The sequence below is a fragment of the Narcine bancroftii genome, chromosome 1 (assembly GCF_036971445.1).
Source record: "Narcine bancroftii isolate sNarBan1 chromosome 1, sNarBan1.hap1, whole genome shotgun sequence".
In the NCBI taxonomy this organism is placed as follows: Eukaryota; Metazoa; Chordata; class Chondrichthyes; order Torpediniformes; family Narcinidae; genus Narcine; species Narcine bancroftii.
In genome coordinates this window covers 484,383,260-484,411,191 of record NC_091469.1, presented here as the reverse complement: position 1 = coordinate 484,411,191, position 27,932 = coordinate 484,383,260, and the positions used below count along the sequence as shown (strand labels likewise).

Genomic DNA, 27,932 nt, shown 5'->3' with positions numbered 1-27,932 from the left:
AACAGGTCAGAGGCTAGGATTCCTGGTGTGAGCCATATACAAAATGTGGCTTCAAGAAGCGGTCAGAGGCTAGGATTCCTGGTGTGAGCCATATACATAATGTGGCTTCAAGAACAGGTCAGAGGCTAGGATTCCTGGTGTGAGCCATATACATAATGTGGCTTCAAGAACCGGTCAGAGGCTAGGATTCCTGGTGTGAGCCATATACGTAATGTGGCTTCAAGAACCAGTCAGAGGCTAGGATTCCTGGTGTGACCTGCCCACTGATGACTCTGACCCTATGTAACCCCTCCCCCTGTGACCTGGCCTTTTAGCCTCTCCACTGTCTACATGGTTCTAGTCAGGGACATCCTTCACTTGCCCAGGTGAGTGCAGATTGAGCAACACTCAAGGAGCTCAACACCGTACATGACATAGGTGCCCACTTGATCAGGATCCTGTCCACAACCAATGCACAATGGCAGCAGTTAGTTCAATCTATGGATGCACTGCAATACCTTTTCTAGGATCCTTAAAGAGCCGCTTCCAAACTCTCCACCATCTCGAAGGACCAGATCAGCAAAAGTACGGGGAACTTTTCACCCTGGAAGTTGCCCTCGAAAGTGCGCACCATCCTGATTTTGAAATATATCACCATCCTTCACAATTGCTGGGTCAAAATCCTGGAACTCCTGACTGCAGTATGGGTGTCCTTGCTCTTCAAATACTATAGTCTTGCAAGGAGGCATTTCTACTTTCTTGAGAGCAATTAGAGAGGACAATTAAATGCTGGCTCAGATTGCAAAGGCCACATCATGTGAAAGAATACAAATAAATGAATGTCGATGTCTCTGTTAAAATGAGAAATATTATTAAGGAAGTAATAGTAATATACGTATCATAACTATTTTGGATATTTTTTAGAGCCAAAGAATATTGCAGAACAGAAAAAGGCCCTCCTACCCTGTGCTGATCCAATTTTTTGGCCCAGTGCAACTGACTTGCACCCAGTCATAGCCAGTCCCTAGCCCTCCATACCTTTCCTATTCCTGTCCAAATATGTCTTAACTCTGAAAATTGAGCCCACATTCACCACTTCAGCTGGAAGCTCATTCCCCACTCCCACCACTCTTTATGTGAAGAAGAAATTTCCCCCTCATGTTCCCCCTAAACTTTTCCCCTTTCACCCTTAATCCATGACCTCTGGATTGTACCTCATCTACCCTCAGTGGAAAAAGCTTGTCTATATTTACTCTGTCTATCTCACTCATAATTTTAAATACCTCCATCAGGTTTCCCCTCATTCATCTACACTCCAGGAAATAAAGTTCTAACCTGTTTAACTTTTCCCTGTAACTCATTTCCTGAAGTCTGGGCAATCTTCTCTGCATTTTAATCTATCTTTTTGATATCTTTCCTGTAGCTGTATGACTTTATCATCCCAACTCCTATACTCAATACTTTGATTTATGAAAGCCAAGTTAGAAATAATTATTTTTTTAAATTGATATGTTGGGTTTATATTTGAAATATATGTCTATAGAAATTAAATAAATGTTGTAAAGTTGGCACACCAATCAGAAATTATTAAATACTTTTTTATAAGGCTCTGAGGGGAAGGGGTGTTGGGGATTTTTTGTGTTAGTAAGGGGGGAAGGGAATGTAGTTTATAGTTTTTAATGCACACACATATATATATCTATATATATATAGATATATATAATATATAGATATAGATATATATAATATATAGATATAGATATATATAATATATATATAAATATAGATATAGATATATATCTATCTATATATAATATATATATAGATAGATATATATGTATTTGATTTTTTTCTTATGTAACTTGAAAATATTAAATAAAATTCTTTAAAAAAAAAAGAAGGCCAATATGCCAAAAGCTCTCTTTACAACCCTATCCACCTGTGATGCCATTTTCAGGGAATTATGTATCTGTATTCCCAGATTCCTCTGTTCTACTGCACTCCTCAGTGGCCAACCATTTACTGTGTAGGTCTATTCTTGGTTTGTCCTTCAAAAATCCAACACCTTGATCTGCACTTTCAATGACTCTAAAGAGTGAGTGAGGAACGAGAGGCTTTAATACACATTAGATTTCGGCCGGCCCGACTCCAGGTGCTAGAATGAATGGAAGGGGGCAGGGAGGTCGACGTTTATGGTCAGGTCACAGGGGGAGGGGTTACAGGGGGTTGAGTCATCAGTGGGTAGGTCAGCCACTTATGTACATAGCAGCAGTATATACATATCACTACAACCTCACACGTGTCTGCATTAAATTCCATCTGCCACTCAGCTGGTCCAGATCCCCCTGCAAGCTTTGAAAACCTTTAATTTTGATAACCTGTCACCAGAACAAACTAATTCAATTCAACTGTCTGATGCGCTAAATATTTCTTACATTTTCCTTTTCATAATGCCCTTTTTAACATTGTAATTCACTGCAATTTTAAGTGGAAAAATTTCCCACTTTCCCTCTGCATCTGGCTTTTTGCTAATTAAAATTTATCCTGTCTTTTAACATACTGAAGATACTAGAATTATACTCAGCATAGACAAGGAATTAGAGGAACATCCCTGGATCAATCATTATTTTATGTCCAGACTCTATTAAGAGTCTTGACAAAGGTTCTTGACCTGAAACATTGACTGACTATTTCTAGCTATGGATGCTGTCTGATCAGGTGAGCTCATCCAGCAATTGTTTGTCTGCTCAGGATGCCAACTCCTGCAGCTTTTGTGTTTCTTTCTAGTCAGCTTTGTTAATGGAGAACTTGTCGGAGAATTTGATGGTGCTTTTGAAAGAGGTAACAAATTAATGTTAATTATGTCACTGCAATTTATGCACTTGACGTGGACTTCAGTTTAATCTTGTCTAAGGACCCCCAAGGAGACATCCAAAAGTCCATGAGATCGAAAATATGTTGGTAAATGGGGTCCAAAATTATCTTGATAATGAGAGGGTGCTGATGGAGAGTTGTTTTTGCAATTTGTAGCCTATGACAAACAGTGTGCCACAGGGACTTTTATTGTCTGACATGTGTTTATGATTTAAATATGAATGTAGGAAGAATGATTAAATTCACATAACACAAAATTTGGTGGTGTTGATAACTTCACCATGGGTGACCAGAAGATATTGATCTGTTAAGATGGGTAGAACAAAGACAAGTAGTTTTTAAACATGCTAAGTCTGAGGTGAGAGAAGCTGGGAGGACTAATAAAGTAGGACATAGGCAATGAAAGGTAGGTCCTCAGGACCATTGAGGAACGGGGTCCATGGTGTATAAGTATCTCTGAAAATCGCAGGTACGAGCCTTCATTACAGTTTTATATTACATTAATTAAGTCTCAGCTGAAGTACCGTGCACAGTTGGCACTCTGTGGCAAGGACATGATCTCACTGGAAGGGAAGTTCATCGAGATGCTGCCTGGGATGGAATGTTTCATATACAAGGAGAGACTGGATAGGTTGCACTTTATTTCCTTGGCTCAGAGAGGGCTGACAAGGAAGCAGATAGTTCTACAAAATTATGCAGGGCATTGACAAATGGTTAGCAGGAAATGTTTCCCAGGGATAAGGAGAGGGGATTCAGAGGGAAGAGCATTTTCACCCAGATGGTGGTTAGAAGCTGGAATGCACTGCCTGAGTGAAATTGGGTATTCTCACAACATTTAAGAACTATTTAAAAAAAAATTAAATTGTCAAGGCACAGAAAACCACAGACGAAGTGGTGGTGAATGGATAATAGATGGTTGGCATGGATGCGGTTGGCCGAAGGATTTATTTCTGTGATGTGGGACTCGAAAAGGTGAATGAAATTTAAGTTATGCTAGCTGATGGATGATGAGCTTCAATAAATTGGTTAAAACCCTTCCTTCCTTCCAGTTAAACTTTTTGGTTTAAAATATTTTGTTCACAGCAGCTGAAAAACCTTCTCTTTGGCTCCAGTTTCTGCTGTTTTGCTGAGGAATGGAAGATACAGAGTTTCACCTTCAATGACCTACTCGAATTAAAATACGGCATCATTCAGAAGAAGGTGAAGGATTTTTCTCATTGCATGTTTTTGTACAGCACTAAGTATAGGATTTGTCATTTTGAAAACACAGCTTCTCAAGCTACAGCAGTTACAATTAAGCAGATTATGGATAGGCAGTAAATATTGTGATTATGTGCCCTGAAGAAATAAATATTAAAAGTGAGCAATACTTTTGATAAGGCACCACACAAAAACATCAAACAATCATGGCTCATTGAGTTCATGCTTCAGGGCTCCCATCTTCACCATTCTCCATGACTAACACTTTCTCCATAGTCATCTATTATGGTTTTTAGACTGCAGGCACAATCGAGGAATTTTGCCGCTACACGGGCAGTCTAAAGAAGAATGTGAAGGAATTTTGAGTCAATTCCTGCACCGCAATTTATCCTGCAGGACCCCTACAATGTTTTTGAGGAAGCCTGCAGCATAAATTGTACAGGAAAAATTTGTTGACGGTCATCCACTCTACTGCACATCCAACTACCGGGACTGTTGGACTCAGGTACTTGCAGTCTAAAAAGGCACCCAATGTGAACGACCACACAGGCAGTAATTATGTTAATTTTTTCCATGATTTTCCTGACTTTGCAGTCTAAAAACCATACACGTTTTGTAAGTTCAAGGTTTCGTATCGATACCTGTTAAATGTTATGAGAGTACCTTCCTCCACCACCCCGTCAGACAGGTGTTCTGTATTTCAAGTATCCCTCTCTGGGTAAAAAGAATTCCTCCCTATCACATTTGATCATCCTACCCTTCCCCTGAATCTATGGCCTCAAGTTTTTGGACGTGAAAAATTCTCTGCCTTACCCATACCCCTAATACTTTTGTCTACATCCCTTTCCAATCTCACTTCGCAATGCAGATAACATACTCATCAATCTCTTTTGCACACTTTCTGATCGTGTAGTGACAAGATCTGCATACAGTATAGGTTTGTGGCAGCACTTCTGAATCTACAGGAGTCATCTACTCCATCCGATGCTCTCTGCTTCGGAGACTGGGGATCGCTTCACCGAACACCTTCGCTCTGTCTACATCAGTGGATCTCCTAGTGGCTAACCATTTCAATTCTGCATCCAGCTCCCGTGCCGACATCTCTGCCCATGGCCTGGTGCACTGCCAACCCTATCCCTCTATCTCCTTTCCCCCAGCTTTCCATTACCTTCCCTCTCCATCCACAGAGCTATCCCCCCATTCTGCTGTTTTCTGATGCTCCCTCATCCATCTATTGCCTCCTGCCTGAGGGCCTGTGCTCCTTCCCCACCATTTATCCAGGCATCTGCCTACATTTTGTTCATACCTTGATGAAGGGCTCAAGCCTGAAACTTTGGTTATGTATCTTTAACTTTGCTATATGAAGCATGCTATTTGATTTGCTGAGTTTCTCCAGCATTGTGTTTTTATCTTTATCTGCACACAGCATACCATATGCAGCCTAACCAATATTTAGAAACATGTATTATATAGATGTAGTACTAAATACATTTATTTTCAAACAAACATCATCTTAAGCTCCATTTCCATTTTAAAATTTGGGAGAGGGACAGTGACTCAATGTCTCCCAGGGATTTATTTTTGTTTGAATAGAATAGAACCTCATGGAGTAAATATGAGTCTTTTCATGTGGACTTGCATGCTGGTCCTCTACTGGCATCACCTACGGCTCCTAGAACGCTTCCATCAGCGCTGTCTCCGCTCCATCCTCAACATTCATTGGAATGACTTCATCACCAACATCGAAGTACTCAAGCTGGCAGAGTCCGCAAGCATCAAATCCACGCTGCTGAAGATCCAACTGCGCTGGGTGGGTCACGTCTTGTATTCTATGGCGAGCTCTCCACTGGCCACCGAGATAGAGGTGCACCAAAGAAGAGGTACAAGGACTGCTTAAAGAAATCTCTTGGTGCCTGCCCCATTGACTACCGCCAGTGGGCTGATCTCGCCTCCAACCGTGCATCTTGGCGCCTCACAGTTCGGCGGGCAGCAACCTCCTTTGAAGAAGACCGCAGAGCCCACCTCACTGACAAAAGACAAAGGAGGAAAAACCCAACACCCAACCCCAACCCACCAATTTTCCTTTGCATCCGCTGCAACCGTGTCTGCCTGTCCCGCATCGGACTTGTCAGTCACCAACGAGCCTGCAGCAGACGTGGACATACCCCTCTATAAATCTTCATCCACGAAGCCAAGCCAAAGAAAGAAAGAAAGAAAGTATGCTGGCAAAGAATATGTATGTGGCTTGTTATTGTTGCTGTTGGAACATGTTTTAAGAATTCTCTTGCTTCTCACCAGAGCAGTCTCTTGATCACCTGGCAACTATTGAGACATAACTGGCTCCTCAGAGTCATTGAAATAGACTATGAATTTTAAAAAAAATATTGGATGTGGAGACTTTGGAAAGGGTATGGAAGAGATTTACCAGGGTGATGCCTGGATTAGAGGGTATGAACTATGGGGAACGATTGGACAAACTTGGGTTTTTTTTTTTCTGGAACATTGAAGATTATAGATAGAAGTTTATAAAGTTATGAGTGTAGATAGAATCTTTCTCTGAGGGTGAGGTGGGGGGATTTTAAAGGAGAAGACTGACATTTCTTTTAACACAAAGTGATGGGTGCCTTGAATGGGCTGTTAATTGTAGAGGTGGAAGCATATGCTATAGTTGCATTTGAGGCTTCTGCATGGAATAGAAAGATATGTAACGTGCAAGTTACAGAGTTTTAGGGCATGTAAAGGCACAAGAAAAGTGTTCCCTGGTGTTCAAATCATTTGGTTTTCTGAAGGCTGTTACCTCAGTAGTTAGTGTGGAGAAGATGATATGTATTTGCCATCATAGGGCAGAGAACATAAGGGTCGGGATGTTATGTTGCAGCTTTACCAAAAATGGGTTAGACTGCGTTTGGACTGTTATATATATAATTCTGCTCGTCCCAGTGGTTCAGGTTTTTCAAATTTATTTTCATATGTAGCAAGATGCAATGAGAGAGAATGGTTTTTTTGAGTAATTAGGTATCTTGTAAACAGAACAAATAAGACACAAAGCTGAAGTACAAAAGTATAAATATACAAAGAATGATCAGTTAGCATGGAATAAAGACAACATCATTTTACTATGCAGGAATCTAATAACGGCAGGAAAGAATCTGTCCTCGAATCCAGTGGTGCGCGATCTCTACACTTGTAAATCTTATTACAATGGGAGGAGGGTGAAGTATGGCCAGGGTGCGATGTCTTTTAAACCTTTGGCTGCTTTTCCAAGGCAGTGGAAGTTGTAGATGGAGTAGATGGAGTTGATGGAAGGGAGGTGGATGCAGTTTCTTGCAATCCCATGCAGTGACTCACTCTGACAGGATGTTATAATTAGTGCAGTTGAAGAAGTTGTTCAGGGCTGAGTGTAAGACCAAGAAATTGTTAGCTGCTGTGGAACTGTTTTGGTGGTCTGTGAAATGGAGTGGGTCAATGGTGATAGGATGGAATTAATGTGACCCATGAACCAACCTCTGGAAACCTTTCATGATGCTGGATGTCAGAGCCACCGGCCAATAGTCAATTAGGCCTGTCACTGCAATCTTCTTGGGCACCATGAAAGATAGGGGCCTTCTTGAGGTAGATGGGTACTTCGGCATGGTCCTATCTTCACTGTAGTCATCCTCCTGTTCTTTATGTACGTGTAGAACGCCTTGGGGTGTCCCTCTTTTCTGTGGATTTGTTCTCTGGAAGGCCGATCTAATGCTTGAATCAGAGATTATGGATGCTCAAGTTTGGAGATGTTTGTTCCACAAGCTTGCTGGCCTCCTCCTCTAAGCATTGAACTTATTCAGGAGGGATATACAGTACAGTAGTTTCCCCCCCCCCCCCCCCCTTATCCACAGGGAATATGTTCCAAGACCACCAGTAGATGCCTGAAACCACAGATAGTACCATACCCTATGCAGGGTATGCGCCACTTAACGTTCACCATACATTCTGTTAAATTGGGCGTGAAATTAGCAAAGTTATATGGGATACTATAGTGTACCTGTAAACCTTTTGGTTGTCAGGAGGGGCCTGACACAGGGCTGTGGGTAGAGAGCGTGGCAGTGGGATCAATGTGGGGCCTGATACAGGGCTGTGGGTAGAGAGCGTGGCAGTGGGATCAATGTGGGGCCTGATACAGGGCTGTGGGTAGAGAGCGTGGCAGTGGGATCAATGTGGGGCCTGATACAGGGCTATGGGAAGAGAGCGTGGCAGTGGGATCAATGTGGGGACTGATACAGGGCTGTGGGTAGAGAGCGTGGCAGTGGGATCAATGTGGGGCCTGATACAGGGCTGTGGGTAGAGAGCGTGGCAGTGGGATCAATGTGGGGCCTGATACAGGGCTGTGGGTAGAGAGCGTGGCAGTGGGATCAATGTGGGGCCTGATACAGGGCTATGGGAAGAGAGCGTGGCAGTGGGATCAATGTGGGGACTGATACAGGGCTGTGGGTAGAGAGCGTGGTAGTGGGATCAATGTGGGGCCTGATACAGGGCTGTGGGTAGAGAGCGTGGCAGTGGGATCAATGTGGGGTCTGATACAGGGCTGTGGGTAGAGAGCGTGGCAGTGGGATCAATGTGGGGCCTGATACAGGGCTGTGGATAGAGAGCGTGGCAGTGGGATCAATGTGGGGACTGATACAGGGCTATGGGAAGAGAACGGGGCAGTCAGATCAGTTTAATATGCATGCATGATCTGCCAACTGTGCCTGGTGTCTGCGAAGTTAGTTTGGGACTGAAGTCTGGTTTGGTACTGCCTCTTGGCATCTCTGAGGCATCAAGCAGGTCCTATTTGGCATTCTTGTCTACGGCTGGGCCTCCTGCTTGTGCACCGCATAACTGGCCTTCAGTAGCAAATGCACTTCACCATTCAGTCACTGTTTCTGATTGGGGTATGCATGTGGTTCTCTTTGGAAGGATATGCTTGTGCTGGAGTGAGTTCAGAGGAGATTCACCAGGATGTTGCCTAGAATGGAGAACTTAAGATGAAGGGAAATATTGGATAGGTTGGTTTTGTTTTCACTGGCGTTGAGGAAGCTGAGGAGTGAGCTGAGAAGGTATATAAAATTACAAGAGGGTGGATGAAATCTTTTTCTCATGGCGTGGGCATCAAAGCCAAGAAGGCAGAGGCTTAAGGTGAGAGGAAGAAGTTCTAAAAAAGACCTAAGGCAACAATGTTTTGCACAGTGTGGTTGATATCTGGAACTCACTGCCAGAGGAGTGGTGGAATCAGATACAATCTTGACATCTTTTATTCAGAAAGAGACATTTAGGTAGGAAATTGACCAGGCGAATCAGATGCTGGCACCGAGGAACAGAGAAGTAGGCATATTTAGGAAAGCTGTAAAAATAACAGGGTTGTTATTCCTGATCAAAGAGTTAGATGGGGCAGATTTGTTTGGTCTGTCCAGGAAGGATTCTTCACACAGTCTGTGGACAGCCAGATTAGAGGGGAGGCTGTACTGGGCAATGAATCTGCTCAAGTGACAGACCTCTCAGTGGGTATTTTGGAGACATTGACCACAACTCCCTGACCTTTGGCATAGGAGTAGACAAAATGGGAATGTGTTTAATTAGGGAAGGAGTAATTGCAGTGGTATAAGACAGGAAATTGGGACAGTAAATTGGGAACAGATGTTTGAAGGAAAATGCACAGCAGAGACGTGGAGAATGTTTAGGAACCACTTGTTTAGGTTTGTTCCACTGAGACAGGGAAAGGATGGCAGGGTAAAGGAACCATGGTTGGAACAGATAGTGAAGAAGGAATCATACGTAAAGTTTAGGAAGTGAAAATCAGACAGGGTTTACAAATATTATAAGGCATCCAGGAAAAAAATAAGTTAAGAAGGGACTAAGGGGACATGGGAAGGCCTTGGCAAGCAAAAACTGAAAGCCTCAAGGTATTCTACTTGTACATGAAGAAGAGAATCATGACTAGTGAGCATATGACTACACAGGCATTGTTCATTCTTCACCAGGGAGAAGGACCTTGGTGAATGTGAGCTCTACATAGAACAAACAATCTGGATCACGTCGAGGTTAAGAAAGGGGTTTTGTTGAGCTACTGAATAAAATCAGGACACAGAAGCCCCTGGGACCAGAATTTGCATACCGTAGATTAATACAGGATCTGAGGGAGGAGATTGCTGGGCGTTTTCGATGATCTTTTCGTCATTTCTGGCCACTAGAGTGAGTCCAGAGAATTGGAGAATGGCAAATGTAGTTCCCTTGTTCAAGAAAGATAATAGGGAGAATCCTGCTCTCTGTGATTTTCATAAAGGACTTGGATGAAGTAGTGGAAGGGTTGGTCAATAATTAGCAGATAATATGATAGTTGGAGGTGTTGTGGATAGTATACGAGTTGTCGAAGGTTAAATCAGGATATAGACAGGATCCGGAGTTGGGAATAAAAGTGGCAGAGGGGTTCAATGTGGAAAAGTGTGAAGATTGAACTTGACAGTAGAATATGTGATCAGTGGCAGGGTTCTTAGCAGTTAGCAGAGGATCTTGAGGTCCAAGTGCATAGATCCCTCAAGGTTGTTAGGCAAATTCATAGAATGGTTAATAAAGTTAATGGTGTCCTAGCCTTCAATAGTCGGGAGATCCTTCGATAGTCGGAAGATTGAGTTCAGGAGCCATGAGGTAATGTTGTAGCACTATAATTATAGGAAGGATATGAAAGGGAGCATGCAGAAGAGATGTACCTTGAAGCTCTCTAGATTAGAGAACATGTCTAACGAGGAAAGGTTGACTGAGCTAGGACTTTTCTCTTTGGAGCGATGGAGGATAAAAGATTCTGTGGCAAATCATGGAATGACTGGGATGTCCCCCAAAGTTCCTCAGCATGGTCATCCAGTTACATGAAGATCAGCATGGCCAAGTCAGACACAACAATGACCTCTCAGATCCCTTCTCAGCAGGCAACAATGTAAAGCAAGGCTGTTGACTCTTCACCATCTTCTTCGCATGATGCTCCAAAGGGCCACAGCAGACCTTGATAATGAGGATGGTGTCTACATCTGATACCACAACGATGGCAGCCTGTTCAACCTGAGGCTACTACAGTCCCACACCAAAACATTGGAGCAACTCATTCGAGAGCTACTCTTCGCCGACGATGCGACCCTTGTTCCCTATACAGAGACAGCCTAGTGGCGTATAACATCCTGGTTTGCAAAGGCTGCCGAGATCTTTGGATGGGAAGTCAGCTTGAAGAAGACAGAAGTTCTCCATCAGCCCGCACCTCAGGAAGAGTACCACCCTCCCAGCATTACCATCAGCGAGACTGAACTGAAGACAGTCCCAGGAGTTCAGCTACCTGGGGTGCACCATCTCGTCAGATGTCAAGATTGATAAAGAGGTTGATAACAGATTGGCAAAGGCAAACAGCGCATTTGGCAGGCTATACAAAAGAGTCTGGAACAACAAGCATCTGAAGAAAGGCACAAACATCAGTGTGAACAGAGCTGTTGTACTGACCACCCTCCTGTATGGCTGAGTCATGGGTCACCTTCTATCACCACCTGCACTCCTTGGGCACTTCCACCAAAGTTACCTCCAGACCATCCTCTACATCCATTGCAGTGACTTCGTCATCAATATTGAAGTCCTTGAACAGGCAGAGGTTACTAGCATCAAGACCATGCTGATGAAGATACAGCTAGCATGGGAGGACACGTCTCTCAGGTGGAGGATCATCATCTGCCCAAGATTGTACTATTTGGCGAACTCTCCACTGGGGCTCCGAAAGGGGTACAAGGACTCTTTGAAGAAATCCCTTGGTGCCTGTCACATTGACCATCACCAATGCTCTACTCTAGTCTCCGATTGCGTAGCTTGGTGACACATCATTCACCAGTCTGCATCCTTCGAGAGCGCATGCAGGGCTGGCCTTGAGGACAAAAAGAGATAGGAAGAACTGTGATACAGCAGTACTTAACCCAGTCACTGCGGCCGGGCACTCCTGTCCACATTGGCCTTGTCGGCCACCAGCGTGCCTGACGCAGATGTGGACAGCTCCCTTCCTAAATCTTTGCGAAGCCAAGCCGTGACTGACTGATAAGATTAAGAGAGGCATAGATAGGGTGCCCAGCCAGCACCTTTTTCCCCACTGTGGAGAAACGTTGAGTGGAGATGTCAGGTTTTTTTCACACAGAGTGGTAGGTGCCTGGAATGCATTGCCATAGGTGTTAGTGGAGGCTGGTACAATAGGGACATTTAAATGAGAGTTATATAGGCACATAGATGAAAAACTGGTCTTATGGACTATGAGGAAGGAAAGGGCTATATTGTGGAGTAAGTATATACAGGTGGGCACCACATTGTGAGCCAAAAGGCCTGTTCATTGATATGGAATTGGTGAAGATGGGCAAAAGAGCCTGGCATGCCTGTGGTGGGCTGGAACCTTTTTTCTGCATTAAGAGAAGAGCAAAGTGTGTCATGTTAAATAAGTCTTTTGTTTATTTCTTCCTTGTTCTTTGATAATATTTGGCTACTTTGGTAAGCAAAGTGTCGTTAAAACTGCTGGTGTATATTTTTTCAAAAAATAATGGATTACCTGATTGGTGGTCCTTGTCCCCATCATTGAAATTTAATGCTGTGAATTATTTCCTTTTCAAATATTTTTGCAGAATATTAATGATAAATGACAAATTATATAATTCACAAAACTATAAACCATATTTAACACAACCATCATTCAAAATTACCTCAAATAGAAAACAAATATTTTCCATGTGATGAATTATTTGATTATAAAATTAATCTTCCAGTCATAAGAGAGTAAGTACATTTAAGAAACATAAACAGGGAATTGGGGCTCTTCAAATTGAAAATCTTGATCCAAATTTAGAAAAATCATCTTGAGTGTCTCAAGGGTATTTAAAGAGTGAAAGGTGTTGTATACCTTCAAATGTAAAATTTGTTTGAAAATGCTAATTCCCTCTGGAATGTGTGTTGGGGGCATGGATTTCCAGTTTGAGGGGGATTTTTGACATTTGAAGAATCTGTGCAGAAAAAGTGCTTTGACGGTTTGTGATCAGGCAACCTGATCTGCAGCACACCTCGTTCTTGTGCTTGTTGTCAGGATTCCCAGCGACTTGCTTTGATCTCAGGGTGATTCATGCCTGTTGTTGTGAAGTGACTGATAAGCTGATGGGGCACAGAATGCTTTCTGGAGAACCTGGAGTAATTAGGACTGTCCTTTATGTTGTGAAACCAAAGTCTGCAGACACTGTGATTGTAGTCAAAGCGCAGAAATGCTGGAGGAACTCGGCAGGTTCTAAGGGAGGTAAAGATGTTTAACCAATATTTCAGGCCTGAGCCCTTCTTCAAGGCAGGAGTAAAAAAGCAGGCAGGCACCTAAATTACAAGTCTGGGGTGAAGGAAAGAAAGAGTAGGGGATGAATACAGACCATGGACATGGATAGGAAGGCAGAGGAGAGGAAAGGTGAGAGTTAATTGCGGGGGGGGGGGGGGGGGGGGATGACAATGGTGTGGTTCTCTGTACAAATTGTCTCACCTTTTCTCTATCCTGACCTATTAATATCCAATAAACACCTGCCCTTTCTTTAATTCAGGTGCCTGTCTGTTTGCACTCGTACCTTGAAGAAGTGCTCAAGTCTAAAACATTGGCTATATATTTTTACCTCCTATGGACACTGTGAGATCTGCTGAGCTCCCCCAGCTCTTCTGTGTTTTGTTCCTTATGTTAGGATTTTTAAAAGTTATTTGTAGTTAATTTACAGAGGCCTAGTGCTGACTTTGTTGAGCCACATAACATTGTCAAAATCCAGGTTTTTATTGGTGACATGGAGGTTATTATACAACCAATAACAAATGACATCATTTTCTCAGAGGCATTACTGTAGGGGCTTGGAGACATTCAGAATGGAAACAGGCTCTTTGGCCCATTGTCCATTAATAATCATCAAATGCAGACTTATACCAGTTGTATCCAAATTAAACATAATTTCTACACACATTCACATCAGTTCCTCCTGGATTCTACCCCTCATCTCCATACTAGGAGAATTTGCAGCAGCCAATTAACTTAAACTGAGTTATACAAGAAAGCCTGCAGATGCTGGGGTCAAGTGCAAAATACACACGTGCTGGAGAAACTCAGCAGGTCATGCCACATCCATACGAGGGAAAGGATAAGCATTGTTTTGGGCCTGAGCTCCTCGCCATGTATACCTGGAGAGCTCAGGCCTGATCTGTTGAATGCCTATTTCTTTCCATGGCTGCTGCATGATCTGCTGAGTTTCTCCAGCACTTTTGTATATTCCAATTGACCCCAGCATCCGTTTGCCCATCATAATTTTTCACCACGAAGCAGCAATTTTATTAAGCAAAGTGTATCTACCATGAGTCTTTGTGATGCAAACACAGTTAAATTGATGTAATGTTTGTTTATAGCATGTCAGGTGAATTACTGGTCTTGGCTAATGCTGTGCAATACGCGCGCACGCACACACACACACACACACACACACACACACACACACACACACACACACACACACACACACACACACACACACACACACACACACACACACACACACACACACACACACACACCACACACACACTCACACACTCTCACACACTCTCACACACTCACTCACACTCACTCACACTCACTCACACTCACTCACACTCACTCACACACACACACACACACGTGCTGCTTAACATCCATGATACGCTGTATGAAATTGACAAAACCAACAGATTAAGTAATCTTAAATATGATCAATATCTTCATCGCTCGCTCTAGTCCCTTCATTAACTTGCCGTTTTGGTATAAGGGTTACTTCCACCCAACCCTTGAGGAAATTCCTGACTGATCTTAGAGCCGATTGTGACAATGCCATACTTCTTTTCATTTCGAATTGTGGTCCACAGGGCCCTCCACACCCACGACTGTATGGCCAAATAGCACTTCACACCATTTTTCATTTTGTTTACAATACTGCAGCTAAAGGCCAGATATCAAATAATTACCAGGAAGAAAATACGAAGGATATTAAGGGTTAAGTGATCTGGTATCAAGATAAGCTTCTCTCTCAAGTATCATTGAGATAAAGGAACTGATCATAAACTTCAGGTTGGTTGATGGGTGGACAACACCCACTGCCCAGTCGTTCTTGGGAGCAAACATTTCTAGTGACCTGACCAGGACCAATCCATGCCTCGACTTCAGAATTTCAGATTTATTGATAGAATACATACATGTCATCACGTACTCTACAACCCCGAGATTCTTTTTTCTGTGGGCAAAGCAGAATTATCACTTAAAACCTTTTACAGGTGCACCATTGAAAGCATTCGTGCTGGATGCATCAGAGTGTAGAATGAGAGCTGCTCACTCAAGATTAGAATAACCTGCAGAAGCAACACACAAAAAGTCGGAGGAACATAGTGGGTCAAGCTGCATCCCTAGAAGGTGATAGACAAGTCATCATTTTGGACCATAGCTCTTCTCGGGGATAGCAGAAGCTTGAGTAAAAGTAGGGCGGAGGATCACAGGCTGGAAGGGGCTAGGTGAATACAGTTGCAAGTGGGAAGAAATAGGAGAAAAAGTAAGTAGCTAGGAGGTAAGAGGAGGGAGGAGGCTCTGATAAGAGGACAACAGGTCATGGAATGAAGGAAATGGGATGAGGAGCTGGAGGAAGGGAAGTGCAGTTGATGGTCAGATACGGGAAGAGAAGGGAAAGAGAAAAAGACATTGGGCCTGAGAGATTGGGGAAAGCAAGGAGGAAAGTTGCTGGAAATTGGAGATGGATATTGATACCATCTCGGTGCAGACTGCCAAGACAGAATATAGGATGCTGTAACTCCAATTTGCAATTTCCAAGCTGAGGAAGGTAGTGAATACAGAACATCTCACAAACTTCCCTCCTCTAGATAAACTCCATGTACACTTCTCACTGCCTTGGATAGGAAAATATTCAAGAGTGTGAAATTACGCACCATCAGATTCAAAGATAGTTCCTTCTCTGCGGCGTCAGACTCCTGAATGAGCCTCTCAATAATGATCTGAAACTGCCCTTGCTATGCATTAATTGATCTTTTCACTGGAACACCAGTCACTGCAATGCATCTTGCCCTTCTACTTTGCACTGCTGCACTACTTTGCAGTTAACCTGTTGGAATGATCACATACAAGTCCTTACTGAACCAGGCATAATGTGATAATCAACTGGATTAAATTGAGGATCCATTAGATAGAAAATATGCTAACCTGAATAAATTAGAAATGAATCAAATAAGTGCATATATTATCTTGTTGAGAAACACAAAAACTGCTGATGCTGGGGCAGATTCCATGAAGAGAAATGATCAGTCAATGTTTCAGGTCAGGATTCTTTATCGAGGCCAAGAAGAAAGTTGGGGGGGGGGGGGGGATGCTACGTACATGAAGGGGAAAAGAAGCTGGGAAGGGTCTGAGGTGATGAGAGTATTGGGCAAAAATTGGAGAGGATTCTTAAGGACAGGATTTATGAATATTTTAGTCTTCTCGGGGATAGTCATGGATTGGTGAGGGAAGGTCGTGCCTCACGAACCTAATTGAGTTTTTTGAGGAGGTAACAAAATAAATTGATTAAAATAGGGCGATAGATGTGTATATGGATTTTAGTAAGGCATTTGACAAGGTCCCCCATGAGAGTCTCATTCATAAAGTTATGAGGCATGGGATCCATGGAACCTTGGCAATCGGGATTCAGAATCAGCTTGCCTGTAGAAAGCAGAGAGTTGTAGTTGATGAAAATATTCTGCCTGGAGCTCAGTAATGATGGAGTTCCACGGGGATCTGTTCTGGGACCCGTGCTCTTGGTGATATTTAAAAATGACCTAAATGAAGAAGTGGAAGGATGGGTCCATAGAACATTACAGCACAGAAATAGGCCCCTTTGTCCCTTCTAGCCTGTGCTAATCTTTTTTTTTGCCTCGTCCCACTTACCTGCACCCAGTCCATTGCCCTTCATAACTCTCCAATCCATGTACCTGTCCAAATTCTTCTTAAATTTTAAAATTGAGTTGGCAGCTCGTTCCATACTCCAGAAAATAGTCCTAACCTGTTTAATCTTTTCCTGAAGTCCAGGCAACATTATAGTAAATCTTCTCTGCATTCTTTCTATCTTATTGATATCTTTCCTGTAGTTAGGTGACCAAAACTCTACACAATATTCCAAATTTGGCTTCTTATGCAACTTTACCTTATCATCTCAGCACCTGTACTCAGTGCTTTTATTTATGAAGGCCAATATGCCAAAAGCTCTCTTTACAACCCTATCCACCTACGGCCCCACTTTTAGGGAATTATGTATCTGTATTCCCAAGCTCCCTCTGTTCTTCCACATTCCTCAGTGCCCTACCATTCACCGTATATGTCCTTTCTTGGGTTGTCCTTCCAAAATGTAACACCTCACACTTGCCCGCATTAAATTCCATCTGCCATTTTGCAGCCCATTTTCCAGCTGGTCTAGATCCCTCTGCAAGTTTGAAAACCTTCTTCACTGTCCACAACACCTCCAATCTGAAAACTTGCTGATCCAATTTGCACATTATCATCCAGATTATTGGTATAGATGACAAATTACAATGGTCCCTGTGGCACACCACTAATCAAAGGCCTCTAGTCCGAGAAGCAATTATCCACCACTACTCTCTGGCTTCTCCCATCCAGCCATTGTCAAATCCAGTTCACTTCACCATGAATACCTAGCGTCTGAACCCTTCTGACTCACCTCCCATGTGGGGCCTTGTTAGAGGCCTTACCGAAGTCCATGTAGACAACATCCACAGCCTTTCTTTCATTAGATTTCCTGGTAACCTCCTCAACAAAACTCTGTAAGATTGGTTAAATGCAACCTACCACCCAATTATCAGTATGTTTGCGGTAAGGTTGGAGGAGTTTTAGATAGTGTTGAAGGTTGTTGTAGGTTATCAAAGTATATAGACAGGATGCAGAGTTGGTGGAAAAGTGACAAATGGAGTTCAATCCAGATAAATATGAGGTTATGTATTTTTGAAGGCCAAACCTGAAGGCTGAGTTCAGGCTAATGGTCAAATACTTAAGCGTGGAAGAACAGAGGGAGCTTGGGTGCAAATCAATACATCTCTCAAGGGTAAATCACAAAATTCCGTAGACACCATGGTTGAAGTAAAAAAACACAAAATTCTAAAGAAGCTTAGCAGGAAAATACATCTCACAAGGTTGCCACACAGGTTTTTTTTTTTTTTTTTTAAATTTTTTTTTTTCACACCATAAATCACAATAGCCATGATATACACTTTTTCTTTTCCACACATTTACAGTGACTTTTTCTCCCTCCCCCCTCCCTCCTCCCAAGCCACCCCCCACCCCCCCCCCCTCTCATCCATTTTAGGTATACAATCTAGGTTGCATTAATTCAGTTAGACAATGTTGTCATTCAACAGAAATACACCAGAAATTCTACTGAGTCCATTCTTTTCTTTTCTTCTCCTTCCATCAACTTAGGTAATGTTTGTTCCCGGTAGGTTTTCGCTATTGTATTTAATGTAAGGCTCCCATACTTGTTCGAATATTTCAATATTATTTCTTAAACTATATGTTATTTTTTCTAATGGAATACATTTATTCATTTCTATATACCATTGTTGTATTTTCAAATTATCTTCCAATTTCCAGGTTGACATAATACATTTTTTTGCTACGGCTAGGGCTATCTTGACAAATCTTTTTTGTGCATCTTCCAAGTCAATTCCAAATTCTTTATTTTTTATGTTACTTAGGAGAAAGATCTCTGGATTCTTTGGTATATTGTTTTCTGTTATTTTATTTAATATCTGATTGAGATCATCCCAAAATTTTTCTACTCTCTCACATGTCCAGATTGCATGAATTGTTGTTCCCCTTTCTTTTTTACATCGAAAACATCTATCAGATACTGTTGGGTCCCATTTATTTAACTTTTGCGGTGTAATGTATAGTCTGTGTAACCAATTATATTGTATCATACGCAGCCTCGTATTTATTGTATTTCTCATCGTTCCAGAGCATAACTTCTCCCATGTTTCCTTTTTTATCTTTATATTTAAATCTTGTTCCCATTTTTGTTTAGTTTTACCATTTGTTTCCTCATTCTCCTTTTCTTGCAGTTTAATATACATATTTTTTATAAATCTTTTGATTAACATTGTATCTGTAATCACATATTCAAGGTTACTTCCCTCTGGTAAACTCAAGTTGTTTCCTAATTTATCTTTCAAGTAGGATCTCAGTTGGTAATATGCCAGCGCTGTATCTCCAGTTATATTGTACTTATCTCTCATTTGTTCAAAGGATAAGAATCTACTTCCTGAAAAACAATTTTCTATTCTTTTAATCCCTTTTTTTTCCCATTTTCTAAAGGCAAGGTTGTCTATTGTAAAAGGGAGTAGCTTATTTTGCGTCAATATTAGTTTTGGTATTTGGTAATTTATTTTATTTCTTTCTACATGAATCTTCTTCCATATATTGAGGAGATGGTGTAATACTGGAGAAGTTCTATGTTGTACCAATTTTTCGTCCCATTTATATAATATGTGTTCAGGTATCTTTTCCCCTATTTTATCTAATTCTAGTCTCGTCCAGTCTGGTTTTTCCCTTGTTTGATAAAAATCTGATAGGTACCTTAATTGTGCGGCTCTATAATAATTTTTGAAGTTTGGCAATTGTAAGCCTCCTTGTTTATACCATTCTGTTAATTTATCTAGTGCTATCCTCGGTTTCCCCCCTCTCCATAAAAATCTCCTTATTATTTTCTTTAACTCTTTGAAGAATTTTTCTGTCAGTTGTATTGGCAGGTTGCCACACAGGTTGATGGGATAGTCAAGAAAGCCTATGGGATGCTAGGCTTCATTCGTTAAGGGATTTGAGTTCAAGAGGTTATGTTGCATATCTTGCATATCTACAAATCTCTGGTGAGACCACACATTGTGTTCAGTTCTGGTCACCTCATTGTAGGAAAGATGTAGAAGCTATGGAGAGGGTGCAGAATAAATTTACCAAGATGCTGCCAAGATTGGAAAATAGGTCTTATGAGGCAAGATCAGGAACTTTTTGAAATGAAGAAGGATAAGAAGTAACTTAATAGGACTACAAGATTCTGAGAGTTGTAGATAAGGTAGACAATGTAGCGTGCGGTCTACTACGAAGTGTGGAAAGAAGACTGACTTATTGCACCAGTGATCAGAGCGCTGTTCGTTGCTTTCGGTGGCCTACCTCTGCGATGTGGGGATGCTGGAAGATCAGTTGGCTAATGTCCAGATATGCTGGCTTGAGACAGTCGATAGTGAAAGTCTCTTCCTTACCGCCGATATCCAGCCCACATGCTGACCGGTTGTGTCTAATTACTTTATACAGCCATTGTTCAGTGTGCCCCTATCCAAAAGAAAAAGTACTCACAGGTCTCTAAGGATTTGTGGACGTAGGTTTTGGCCTGGCTGTGTGGCAGAGGCTGCAAAGGTTCCCAGTTTTTCCTTTAGCTGAGGCCGTGGGATCTTCCGGGTCCTTGGTGGCGGCCAAGAACTCCCCTGGTATTACCAGCGGTGCGCCATATACCATCTCGGCTGTGGAGGCTTTGAAGTCCTCTTTCAGCATGGTGCAGATACCCAGGAGAGCCCGGGTAACTTGTTCAGCCCCTTGAGTCGAGCCATCAAGGCCACCTTTAGGTGCCTATGAAACCACTCCTCCAACCTGTTGGCCTGAGGGTGGCAAGCTGTGGAGCTGGGTTCCCAGCAATTTGGCCAGAGCCGCCCAGAATCCCGAAGTGAACTGTGTACATTTATTGGAGGCCATATGCTCCAGGACTTCGAATCTCAACACCCAGGTGTTAATCAGTGCCCTGGCTCAGGTCTTGGTGGTTGTATCAGGCAGCAGAACCACCTCTGACCACTTTGTGGTGCGGTCAATCACGATGAAGAGATGGCTCAAAAGTCTGAGGGGGGTGCGCCTTGACATGCATCTGCACTTTGGAGGTCTGGCAGTGTGTGCAGGTCTTGGCCCACTGACTGACCTGTTTCCAGAGGCCATGCCAGATGAACCTACTGACCACCATTTTAACAGATGTCCTAATGGCTGGGTGTGCCAGGTTGTGCACTGCATCGATAACCTGCTGCCTCCACGCTGCTGGCATGATGGTGCGGGGTTTGCCAGCGGAGGTGTCACAGAGGAGCGTCTGGTTGCCGGGACTGATGGCAAAGTCCTCTAGGCTGAGGCCAGAAACTGCTATCTTGTATGCTGGGATCTCAGGGTCCTCTTGCTGTGCCTTGGCTAGGGCAGAATAGTCTATTCTCTGTGAATGGACTCCATCAAGGGGTGGGACAGGGCATAGGCCACCACGTTGGTCTTACCGCGTTGTGTTGGATGTCTGTGGTGAATTCAGACACATATGAGAGGCGTCGCTGCTGCCTGGCTGACCACAGGTCAGACACTTTGTGGAAGGCAAAGGTCAACAGTTTTTGGTCCGTGAAGACCTTGATTTTTCTGTCTTCCAGAAAATACTGGAAATGTCTGACTGCCAGGTACAATGCCAATAGCTCTCGGTCAAAGGCGCTGTATTTGAGTTCCAGTGGCTGGAGGTGCCTGCTAAAGAAGGCCAGGGACTGCCATTGCTTTTTGATGAATTGTTCCAGTATGTGTGGAGGCATCTCCTGTGAGTACGGTTAGTGCCGCTGGTCTGTGGTGCACCAGAAGGGTAGCATTGGCCAGAGCGTCTTTGGCCTTCATGAATGCCTCTGAGGCCTCATTGCCTCAGGTAATGTCTTTACCCTTCCCTGTCATGAGCGCGATGTGAACTACTGACAGTATGAATTGGTGATAAAAGTTAATCATACCAGCAAATTCCTGTAACCACTTCACTGTGTGGGGCTTGGAAAAATGGCAAACGGCCTCTACCTTTTCGGGCAGGGGTTTCATTCTGTGCCCGGTAATCTGATGCCCCAGGAAGTCGATAGTTTTCAACCCAAACTGGCACTTAGTATGGTTTATAGTTAGCCCGATTTCCTGCAGCCGGGCGCACAGTTGCCTCAGGTGAGCTGTGTGCTCCGTGTTCTGTGTTGTTGCGGCTGGTGATGAGAATATCGTCCAAATAGATGAACCTGAATGGGAGACCTCGACCCACCACATCCATTAGCTTCTGGAAGGCCTGGGCTGCGCTCTCAAGTCCAAAGGGTATTCTCAGGAATTCAGAGAGTCTGAAAGAGGTAATGATCGTGGTTTTGGGGATATCATCGGGATGGATTAGGATCTGATGATAGTCCCTGATGAAAACACCTGTTAGTGGTAAAGTCTTGGATGAGGGGCATGGGGTACCTGTCGGGTGTGGTGGCCTTGTTGAGACAGCCTCCATGCTCCTGCTGCCTTTGGAACCATGTTCAGGGGGGAAGTCCAAGGGCTGTCGGAATGCCGCTCTATCCCTAGCTCTTCCATTTTTTAAAACTCCCCCTGAGTGGGGGGAGGAGAGGCAGTGCACCCTCGGTGAGGATAAGGTGCCTTATCCTGTGCTTTGGCTCGGGGGTGGAAAATGGTGGTGCCACAATCGAAGGGAACTCTGGGGCAGATAACTTGGCTTCCCCCAGGGGCGTGGTTTGAAAAGTCTTGGCATGCCCCAATCGCCGCGTTTTAAGGCGATTTTAAGGCCCACCAGTGGGCTCCCAGGAAGTCTGCTCCTAGGAGCGGTTGCACCGCTGCTGCTATCGTGAATGCCCACCTGAACTGCTGAAATGGAGGGGCACAATGTGGGTGCTGAATGTTCGTATGGTGATGCTCTTCGCTGCCCTCAGTGCCACCATTCCAGGGGTAGTAAGCTGAGGGGGGAAGGGCACTTATTCTGGCGCCGGTGTCCACGAGGAAGCGCCTTCCTGACAGAGTCTCACATGCGGAGGAGGCTGTCAAGTTGGCCAACTGCCGCAGCCATCAATGACGTAGAAATACGCAGCGTAGGAAGTATTGATGGGCCCCTGCACCCCATCGCTGATGATAATAACAATGCTGTTGGGTTGCAGGGATTCAGGGCTCTCTGTTTGCTGTGGCCTTGTGGGGCCTAGCGACCTGCTCCTCCGAGGCGCTGTTTTCTTTCTTTGCTCTCCAGAGCACATCCGCTAGGGCTGCGACTTTCCTGGGGTCGCTGAAGTCCTCGTCAGCGAGCAAGAGTCAGATATCTTCAGGAAAATATGCTTAAAGAGTAGGCAAGGTCTGTGTCCCTCAGCAAGGGCGAGCATGTCGCTCATGAGGCGGATGGGGCCCCGTCTCCCAAACCATCCATATCCAGCAATCAGGCAGCGCGCTTGCAGTGTGAAAGGCAGAAGGTGCGCGTTAATAGCTCCCTGAGATCATTGTATTTGGCTTGCTCCGGAGGCTGCTGTAGGAAATCGACGATCCTGGTCAAGCAAGCTCACCACGAAGTAGTAATGTGTGTTGTCGATCTGACGAGGTGGAACTGGGCCCCAGCCTGTTCGGACCACGTGTGGCAGCGACACCCTGAAAGTTGGCAGCTTCAATGAAACCGCATGAAGAACTGCTTGTTCCATCATGTTCGGGTCCAACTCCTGTCGGGGTCACCAATGTAACGTGTGTGCTACTCTAAAGTGTGGAAAGCAGACACACACATAAGAAGTCAAAGACTGATTTATTGCACCGGCAGCTCTACTTATATTTATTCCTGGCTGCAGATGTTGGGAGTGATGTCACGGAAGTGCCGATCTCCGACTGGGTGGCATTCCCATCATCTCTCGCTGTTTCCCACTGTGTGGGTGGTCACCTGGGATGTAGGTCGTTGGCCCCATGGGGTCTGCATGATCACTGCGTTTGTCGGCCATTTTGTGTACCGGGTCATATCCCAGTTAGCGGGCCACTATAACAACCTGCACCTTTTTCTCAGGGCGGGTATAGCAAGCACCAGAGAACATCTGTACAAAGTGAAGGGAGGAAAGTTTAGGGGAGATATCAGGGGCAAGATTTTTTTACACAAGGAAGTTGTGGGGCCTGGAATGCCTTGCTGGGGTGATGGTGGAGGTTGGAACATCAGAGCATTTAAGATACTCTGAGACAGGCACTTGGATGAAAGAAAAATAGAGGGTTACGAGGTAGGAAGGGTTTAGTTTTTCTGGTAGGAATGTGTAGATCAGCACAACTTCAGGGGCTGAAGGGTCTATACTCTAATGTTCTACGTTCTTAAAGATGGGAGAGGTAGAGAATCCACTCAGAAGGGGGGGTGGGGGAGGGGGGTTGAAGAGAAATGTAGGTACAGAAATAGTCAGAAGAGATAGAAACAGTAAAACAAAGTATATTTATTTCATTTTTTTTGTGATCTCAGGATGACGTAAATCACTTTAGTACTAATTAGTTACTTGATCTCCAGCCCCTTTAACAAGAAATGTTGCAAGCAGATGGCATACAGCAAACATCCACAAACATCAAATAATATAGTGACTAATTAATCTTGGAACAATAGAGATGTTGATTCAGCCATAAGTTTTTAAAAAATCTACCTGGGAGGGCCTTGGTTTAAAGTCCCATTCCTGTGATGATGTCTCCAAATATTTTGCAGCTTCTTGGTACTCTGAAGTCTTGCCAGGATCCGAAGTCTCCACCTTTACTTGAGATCTCTCGGGTAATGTCAAAAAATGCTTGGCACTTTTTTTCCAAAAGAGTAGGGGACTTTATTTTCCCTGTGAACCTGTCCAATATTTATCCATCAACTAATTTAGTATTAGTAAAGCTTTTGACGAAGTTCCCCACAGGAGGTGAGGAAAAAAGGTGGAGGCATTAGGTATAAACGAGGAGGTAGAGAAATGGATTCAGCAATGGTTGGATGGGAGGTGTCAGAGAGTAGTGGTAGAAAATTGTTTGTCCAATTGGAGGCCGGTGACTAGTGGAGTTCCTCAGGGTTCGGTCCTGGGTCCACTATTATTTGTTATATATATTAACGATCTGGATGTAGGGGTAGAGAATTGGATAAGCAAGTTTGCGGATGACACAAAGATTGGTGGTGTTGTGGACAGTGAGGTAGATTACCGTAGATTAAAAGGTGATTTAGGAAGGCTGGAGGTGTGGGCTGAGAAATGGCTGATGGAATTTAATACAGATAAATGTGAGGTGCTGCATTTTGGAAAGGCAAATTTAAATAGGTCATATACATTGAATGGTAGACAATTGAGGAGTGCAGAGCAACAAAGGGATTTAGGAGTGATGGTAAATAGTACCCTCAAGGCTGATACTCAGGTAGATGGTGTGGTGAAGAAGGCATTTGGAATGTTGGCCTTCATAAATCGGAGTATTGAATTCAAGAGTAGGGAGATTATGATGAAATTGTACAAGGCATTGGTGAGGCCAAATTTGGAGTACTGTGTACAGTTTTGGTCACCAAATTATAGGAAGGATATAAACAAAATAGAGAGAGTGCAGAGAAGGTTCACGAGAATGTTGACAGGATTTCAGGGTCTGAGTTCCAGGGAAAGGTTGTGCAGACTGGGGCTTTTTTCTCTGGAGCGTAGAAGATTGTGAGGGGACTTGATAGAGGTGTTTAAGATTTTAAAAGGGACAGACAGAGTAAACGTGGATAGGCTTTTTCAATTAAGAAAGGGGGAGATTCAAACTAAAGGACATGGTTTAAGATTGAAGGGGGAAAATGATAAGGGGAACATGAGGGGAAATTTTTTTACACAGAGGGTGGTGGGAATGTGGAATGAGCTTCCGGCAGACGTGGTCGAGGCGGGATCATTGGTTACATTTAAGGAAAGACTGGATTGTTACATGGATAGGAGGGGACTAGAGGGGTATGGACCGGGTGCTGGTCAGTGGGACTAGGAGGGTGGGGATTTGCTACGGCATGGACTAGTAGGGCCGAACTGGCCTGTTCTGTGCTGTAAGTGGTAATATGGTTATATGAATCAGACAATCTGGTTATGAACATTTTGTTGTTTGTGACTCTGTGTTTACCAATTCACTGTCATGTTTCCTATATTTCCCAAAATACTTGAATTCTGTAAAATGCTTTAGTCTACAGCAGATCCTTCATAATCAAGTCAAGTTTATTGTCATCTGACTGTACAAATATAACCCAATGAAACAGTGTTCTCTGGTCCTTGATTCAAAACAACAGACAAACAATACATACAAAGGACAAGTGTTCATACATACATACATATAAATAAATTTAAAAATACATATCTAATATATATCTCTCAAGTCTCAGATGGTAGTGTGTGTAGTTCCTTTGGTTACTCAGCATTTAGTGTGAGCAGTTCCTGTCTCAAAATTGTTATGTATGATGAGTGGTACCACAGATTTCTCCTGTGCTGTTGCTATAGACCATGAAAATTCCTCTATTTATGCAAGTTCCTTTCCATACTTAATCTTTCCTGAACTTTTATTATCCTTTTGCCTATATGATACCTTGAGCAAGGAGCCATGTTGCTTTGATTGGGCCACACGGAGTACTGTGTTTTCTGGTAGCCTTCTCACAGATTAGAGGGTATGAGCTGTTGGGGAGAAGTTGAATGATCTTTGGTTGCTTTCTGTGAAGTGTCAGAGGCTGAAGGGAGACCTGATTGAAGTTCACAGAGTTATAAGGGACATGGATAATGCAAGACAGTCAAAATCTTTCTTCCCAGGTTAAAAATATTTCATACTAAAGGACATTCATTTAATATGAGGGTGGGGTGCGTGATTTAAAGGAGATGTTTGGTTCAAGTTGTTTACAACTGTCCCAATGCACAGGACAGAAAAAGACTACAAAGAGTTGTGAGTGTGGCCAGTGCCATCATGGGCACCAGTTTTCACTCCATTGAGGACATCTACAAGAGGCAGTGTCTAAGAAAGCAGCCTCTTATCCTGAAGGTACAGGAACCTGAAGACAAACACCCAGCATCTCAAAAATAGCTTCATCCCCTCCACCATCAGATTTCTGAAGAGGCAATGAACTATAGATACTACCGCACTTTCTCCTCTTTTGCACTAATTTATTTATTTTAAAATGTAATTTCTCACAATATTTTCACTGCCGCAAAACCACAAATTTCGTGACATGTTCATGAGAGTAAATTCTGATTCTTCATAGAGAACAGTAACCCCGAGTCTCCGTGGTGGAAGCAGATACTAGAGGTGTTCTAGATAGACTGAGGCAAGGCACAATTCAAATGCTACCTCCAAATTTGCTTATGACATCAAGGTTTTTGGCAGAATCACAGAGAGCAATGAGGAAGCGTACAGGAGGGAGATACATCAGCTCGTAGAGTGGTGTCTCAACAACAATCTTGCACTCAATGTTAGCAAAACCAAGGAAATGATTGTGGACTTCAGGAGGAGGTCAGAGGAACACGAACCTTAGAGGGGTCAACAATGGAGAAGGTCAAGAACTTCAAATTCCTGGGTGTCACCATCTCCTAGGATCTGTCCTGGAATCTTCAAGTTGATGCAGTTATGAAGAAGGTTGCCAGCAGCTATACTTCGTGAGGAGTTTGAAGAGATTTGGTATGTCACCCAAAACTCACGATAACTTCTACAGGCGTACCACGGAGAGCATTCTGGCTGGTTGCATCATTGTTTGGTATGGAGGTACCAATGCTCAGGACAAGAGAAAACTCCCGAGGGTTGTTAACTCTGCCTGCGACATCACAGGCACTAGACTTCACTCCATTGAGGTCATCTACACGAGGCGGTATCTTAAGAAAGCAGCCTCTATCCTCACTGCTACCATCGGGTAAAAGGTGCAGGAGCCTAAAGACGAGCACTCCGCGGCACAAGGACAGCTTCTTCCCCTCCACCATCAGATTCCTGAATAATCAATCAACCACAGACACTGCCTGACTTGGACTTTTCGTGC

At 43.5% G+C, this 27,932-nt stretch overlaps 1 protein-coding gene across 1 annotated transcript in view; it reads left to right on the top strand.

Moving 5' to 3' along the window:
• The window catches only part of mindy4 (MINDY lysine 48 deubiquitinase 4), a 303,244-nt gene that overhangs the window by 133,744 nt on the left and 141,568 nt on the right, over nucleotides 1-27,932 (top strand). Inside the window, exon 8 of the mRNA XM_069914923.1 lies at nucleotides 3,937-4,053. Within this exon, the coding sequence (XP_069771024.1) occupies nucleotides 3,937-4,053 (117 nt within the window). The remainder of the gene's footprint in view (nucleotides 1-3,936; nucleotides 4,054-27,932) is intronic.